This window comes from Drosophila navojoa, chromosome 5, assembly GCF_054131105.1.
Source record: "Drosophila navojoa isolate 15081-1374.11 chromosome 5, UAZ_NAV_1.0, whole genome shotgun sequence".
Taxonomy (NCBI): Eukaryota; Metazoa; Arthropoda; class Insecta; order Diptera; family Drosophilidae; genus Drosophila; species Drosophila navojoa.
This window is the reverse complement of record NC_142893.1, coordinates 4,630,954-4,637,385: the sequence shown is the minus strand read 5'-3', so window position 1 is coordinate 4,637,385 and position 6,432 is coordinate 4,630,954. Positions and strand designations below refer to the sequence as shown.

The window sequence follows — 6,432 nt, the reverse complement described above, 5'->3', positions numbered from 1 at the left end:
TCAAAATACAAATGTGAATTTACTTTGATTTTTGCGTTGTTTCTCAACTGAATGCATTAAAGAAAACTTACGAGTCTAAGTGAATCGCTTAACGCTACAGGTGATCGAGTATGCGTACGAATATATGAGTATATGTGTATGTGTATGTGAATGTGAATGTGAATGAGTGCGAGTATTTTAAGTCTAAGTGGAATGCATACAAATTGGATCTGAATTTTGATGAATTGTGCAAAAAACTAAAACAAATATCAAAGCGTGTCGATGTCGATGTCCATTTCGATGTCGATGTCGTTGTATGTGCGTGTGTGTGTGTGTGTGTTCGTTTATCGCATTTAATGAGTGCAGGGTATCTGATTGGCATCCTTTAGATTGGCCAGACGCAGCTGCTCCAAGGCGATTTCATGGGCCTTGAAATGATCGCGCGTCGCCTGCTCCCATTCGCTGAGGCCCGTGGAGCTCTTGAAGGCGTTTGTTGACGAGCCCGAGCTATAAGTAGAGCTGACCGGGCTGGAGTTTGAGATGTAGCTAGAGCTGGAACTGGAAATGGAACTGGAGCTGGCGCCGCTGCCTGCAGTCTTGATCGTCGCTGCTGGAGTGCCGCTGAAGGTCTGCACGAGCTGCTGCGCCTTTTGGGGCTGCGGGGCATAGCGCACCAGGAAGGGATTATGCTCGGCCAGGAAGTAAGCTTCAGCGCTGGGCTGACTGGGTGCACTAATCTGGCTGGGTGCTCCCGACTGAATGCGCAAGAAGAAACCGTTCTGCACCTGCTGCTGCTGCGCTATGGTCTGTGGCTGAGCGGGCTGAGCGGGCTGAGCGGCCTGAGCTGCCTGGGGCTTGGCATACTTATAGCTGTCTTCGTCTGATGCTGCCTTCAGCTGCTGCTGCTCGGCCTGCTGACGCTGCTCCTCCTCCAGGCGCTCAGCTTCCATGCGCTGCTTCTCTTCCTGCTCTAGGGCAATACGCTCAGCCTCAAGCATGCGACGTTCCTCCATCAGACGTTTCTCCTCGCGCTGACGCTCCAGCTCCATGAGACGAATCTCCTCACGACGCTCCTCCTCCAGCTGTGCGGCCTGCTCACGCTCATCGTAGCGGCTGCTATCCTCGGCTTTCACCTTGACTTGGTTAAAGTTGTCGGTCTGCAGGGTCTGTGCTGGGGTCTGGGCGGACACGTATGTTCCAGGGCTGCTGGCATCGTAGGTCTTTACGCCGGCTTGGGGCGCTGATGTGGGCAGAGGTGCGTAGGATGGCTGCTGGGGCTGAGGCTGAGGCTGTGGCTGTGCCTCAGTCGCTTGACGCAGCAGGGCTTCCTTGTACAGCTTGAAATGTTCCTCGCGAGCGCGCTGCACTTCAGGCGTGTCCTCTATGGCTTGCTGCTGCTGCTGCTGCTGCTCAGTTGCAATTGGAATGGTTTTCACAAGCTGTTCCTGCTGCTGAATGGGTTGTGGCTTCCAATCCAGCGACTCCTGCTTCTGCTGCTGCTCAGTTGTACTTGGAATGGTTTTCACAAACTGTTCCTGCTGCTGTACGGGCTGTGGCTTCCAATCCAGCGACTCCTGCTTCTGCTGCTGCTGCTGCTGCAGGGCTTCGTTATAGCGCCTCAGATGTTCCTCGCGAGCGCGCTGCACTTCAGGCGTGTCCTCTATGGCTTGCTGCTGCTGCTGCTGCTGCTCAGTTGCAATTGGAATGGTTTTCACAAGCTGTTCCTGCTGCTGAATGGGTTGTGGCTTCCAATCCAGCGACTCCTGCTTCTGCTGCTTCTCAGTTGCAATTGGAATGGTTTTCACAAGCTGTTCCTGCTGCTGAACGTTCTGTGGCTTCCAATCCAGCGACTCCTGCTTCTGCTGCTGCTGCTGCCCAGTTGTAAATGGAATGGTTTTCACAAGCTGATCCTGCTGCTGAATGGGCTGTGGTTTCCAATCCAGCGACTCCTGCTTCTGCTGCTGCTGCTGCTGCAGGGCTTCGTTATAGCGTCTCAGATGTTCCTCGCGAGCGCGCTTCACTTCCTCAGTTTCCTGCACCGGCTTTGGCGATTCCAGAGGACCATTAGTCTGTGCCGTGTAGGCAAACTGCTTGACCAAGGGCTGTTCGGTCTTTGCAAAGGGCTGAGCGGTGAAGATGTTCTGCTTGACGAAAGTCTGCTGGGGCAGCGCTGCCTCAGCATTGATCACCTTCAGGCGCGCCTCGTTCCAAATGCGCATTTGCTCGTCGCGCACACGCTGCAGCTCGGGACTCAGGCCGGGCACTGCTTCAAAGGCATTCATCTTGATGATCTGCTCCAGTGGCTCATATTGGGAAAGCATGTTGGCCGTCGGCTGCTTGCCCTCGGCGCGCAAGCGCTCCAGCTCCACGCGCAGGGCATTGTAGCGCTGCTCACACCAGGCACGGAATAGGGCCAAATGCTGCTGCTGCTGCTGTTGTGGTTCCACTTTAGCCGAGGTGCGCACAAAACTAGTCGCGGGCTGAGCTACGGTGCGTATGCCGTACAGAGGTTCCGGATAGTTGAAGGCAATCAGACGCTCGGCTCCAGTGTTGTCCAGATAGCGCGTATAGCCCTGCACGATTTCGCTCTGCACAGGGAACTCGCCGCGTGCCGGCGCATAGGCCAGCAGATTGGTGCGATAGCCAATGGTGTGCGCATGCGCACCCAACGCCAGCAGGCTGAGCAGCAGCAGACGCATCTTGGTGGATCCTCGTTGGGAGCGGTGTGGGTCTACGACTAGTAGGACTTTTGGGTTTTTTCACTTGAGCAGCGACAACAAAAAAACGCAAAACTTCACTACAACTTCGACGACTTGAGATGGTAGACTGTTGGCTGTCGGTGGCGCAGCCGTTGCCTTTTATAGTCTAAAGGCTAAGAACCGCAAGGGCGCAAGTTCGCTGCCTTGTCCTTGGGCTAACCCGTTTGGCTGGCATGAGGATATGCCAATAAATATTTTGTTACCCCAGGTCCAGTGAATCGGCACGCAGATATCGCATCTCCGGTCTAAGGTATCTGATCTCGGCTCTCAGTCTGTCAGCTCGTCTGTCCCGCTGTCTGTTCTCGAACAGTTAATTGAGGCGAATCTTGGCTGGCTGTCCTGTTGGTTCTTCTTCCGTTATGCTGGCCCGCTCCATTCACCAGCCGCTGCCCCAAGGTCAGCTGATGTTTATTTTTAGTAGCAAGGCCTGCCTGTGTTGCATGTTATGGCCCAATGCATAAATTAAGCCCGGCAAAGGGCAGCTGCAGCTGCAAACACGGAGATACAGTTGAATGCCCAAATCCCCAGTTCGATTTATCAAATAGCCAGAGCATAGCTCGGCCCTTGTAGACAGAAGACTTTTGGCCATTATTATTAAGAGCGTCTGTCATTTGTCAAGATATCAATTGATGAAGAGAGCTGGCCAGTTGAGACCCAAATATGGCGTGCACTTATTTTTAGACGCAACTGTTGTACAGTCGCCGGCCAGACGCGCCTGCAAGACGACCCGTTCCCCATCTAAGGGGGCACATTGACAGGGCTCAACCGGTTCACAGCATCTCGGTTGCGGCATTTTATATTTAATGCGAATCGGCGCCGTTATATGGGCAATTCACAGACTTATATACATACATTGAGTACATAAAACAGTGCTATATATACATACATATAGATGTATATACATATATGTAAGGAAAGTCGCCAAGGGTGCCATAAAATAAATTATGCAAATTAAATTATTCGCCGGGCCTCAGGAATGTGAAAATCAATTGGAAATTTTTGTGGCTTTTAATTGATATAAAATTTTAATTAAATTTTTTTCTTTCGACTGTCGTTGACAGCTGCTGTGAGCTGCAACACTAATGTGCAATAATTATTATATTTTATTTTGTATTAACATTTAAGGAGGCTCGCTTTGTTATTGTCGGAAATATCATATACATATAATATAAATATTTAATTAGAGTAGAGATAGAGATAGATGAACGAGTATTAGGCGCGAATTTAAGCACCGGCTTGTATCTATATACATATGTATATATATAAATATATATATAAATATATTTATAGAAAAGAAGCAGCAGAATTCAATTCCATAAAATTAGTTTCACAGAGAAAAAAACATTACATACGCACGATTAAAATAAAAAAAAGCTTTTTAAAAAATTTTAATAGAAATGTACATGAAATTGTTACTCAAATTTCAAAATAAATAAATTTACCTAAAAACGATATTAAGAACTATTGACATTTGATTTGCACAATTAATTCTAAGCTAAAATTGACGTAGAAACATTGTTATTAATTTCAGTGAAAACGTTTAAATGAAACGTGATTTGTTTTAATAAATGCGAGAAAGAAATGAGACAAACCAAAAATAAAATTTTCCAATATTTGTTTGTTTTGAAATTAGATAACAAAAATGTTTAGCCCACTTATTATTTGTTTGAATATTTTCTAGAAACATTTTCTTCCCAGACTTTGCAAATTAAATTAGTCAATCAACGACCAATAAAACTTTATTAAACAATAATAATTACAAAAATAAATAAAACAAAATAATCAAATATGAAACAAATCAAATTAAAAACAAAAACAAAATATAAAAGAAATACTACTAATAATGTTATTAATTACTACTATTATTAATATTATAATTACTAACTCAATATTAATAATCGAATAATGAATTGGTAATTCAAAACGGCGCAAAATTAAAAATTTAAAAAAATATATATTCATAGATATAATAATAATAAAAAAATAAATTAATTAAATAAAAAAAATATATATATACAATAATATTTATCAATTAATAAATCAACAAAAAATAAATTAATTATAAATAAATTAAAATTTATTTTAATTTAATTAAAATAAAAAATACATAATCAAGTTCAACTAAATAAAAAAAATATTTATTTATAAAATATATTAATATAATTTAGTAATTCTACAAAAACTAGTAGCTAAATAAAAACAAAATAAAATACTACTATTAATTCACTCTATCATCCAGCAACAAAGTCAATTCTCTGCAGCTGCAGAGGTCAAAGAGGACAAATGGAATTTATGGAGCCGACTGAGAGCATACGAAATATGAATAAAATATACTAAATAGGCCACAGCAAGCCACACCTAGCCTGGCATCTAGAGCAGTTGATGAGACTTCGTATGGAGCCAGCCTGGGCTCACCTGCTCATCACATGGCATTCATCACATTCTTGGCACACATGGCTTTAATCACGTATTGTCAATCTTAGCACTTGGCAGTGAAACAGATCACAAGGCAGGCGAATTGTGATGCTTCCACAATGGCTCTGACTCTTTATGAATATAGGCAATTATTTAAGATTTTCACGTTTACAGTTGGTTTATTCATTTTTTGGCAACTTTCACACAGAAGGCCGATTTCGTAAGACATTTGGCCAGAGCTTGTTGCCAGGTATAAAGATTTTATTTATAGCCATAGATTTCATTTGAACTGACCACGGTCACGCTGCGACGTTGCCGTCTGCGTCGACTGCGACGTCACATGCTCGCCAGAGAATTTCTGGACCTGGAAGAGACTTTCATCAATTTAATATTTTCGTCTGTTTTTATGGCTTTTTGGCTACTTGCGTCAGTCTCGCAATTTATTTTAATTTTTTTGTTGTCCACGCGCTTCAAACGAACATAAATGGATGCGAAATAGAAACGGAGGCACGTCCCATTTAATTAGAGCAACGGTTACTCTACTTCATGCACGTTGCGCCTTATCTTATCAAACAAAAATATACAGCATTCGATTAGCCAGGCTAATTTTTAATGTGTGTGTGTGTGTGTTCTTGTGTGTGCGCTGTACGACGTGTGCTACCGGCTACCGGTGTTAATTACCATTTAATTAGCATACACTCATGCATTCATTAAGATGTCTGCGCCGCACATACATACATACATGCATACATATATCAAAACGAAACCACGCCATAACTTTGAAGCTTTTTAAGATGTTTTTCCTGTTGCTGTCACCGAACCTTGACAGCAATAACAAATCCTTAAAGCATAGCCGGCGATTTATGGAAATTTGATTTCGTTTGTGTTTTCAGCCGAACTTCATGACAAGGCAAAAGCTAATGGCCAATAAACGCACTTGAACCATCAAAAGCGAGCCACGTTCTGCGGCTCACGTGCGACGCGGCTTAAAGCTTTAGTTGTTTGGTATTAGCGATTACGCATAAATTTATGCATATTTAGTATATGTGTGTGTGTGTGTGAAAGAAAAAACCCATACTGAAGTGAGTCGAGAGTCAGACCCAGTTCCAAGTTCCAAGTTCCAATTTCCAGTTAGCAGCCAGACGTCATAGTGCGGAACTTTCGGCGCTGCAGCTGCGTGTAAATTAATTGAAAAATTTCATGCCCTCTCTGACCCCCGATTCAGTCAACGCTGTCTGAGCTGAGCTCAATGAAAGCAAATAAATGTGTGTACTTGAAC

The 6,432-nt window shown here is 43.9% G+C and overlaps 1 protein-coding gene across 1 annotated transcript; it reads right to left on the bottom strand.

Annotated features, from left to right (window-relative positions):
- On the bottom strand, positions 1-2,832 carry LOC108652688 (uncharacterized). The gene has a single exon (XM_089261285.1). The coding sequence runs from the start codon at positions 2,676-2,678 to the stop codon at positions 333-335; it is 2,346 nt and encodes a 781-aa protein (XP_089117411.1). The 5' UTR covers positions 2,679-2,832; the 3' UTR covers positions 1-332.
- Positions 2,833-6,432: the final 3,600 nt, after the last annotated feature.

What these genes read in the sequence shown, in the direction of transcription:
- LOC108652688 (XM_089261285.1), bottom strand. Translation starts at nt 2,678, where the DNA reads ATGCGTCTGCTGCTGCTCAGCCTGCTGGCGTTGGGTGCGCATGCGCAC.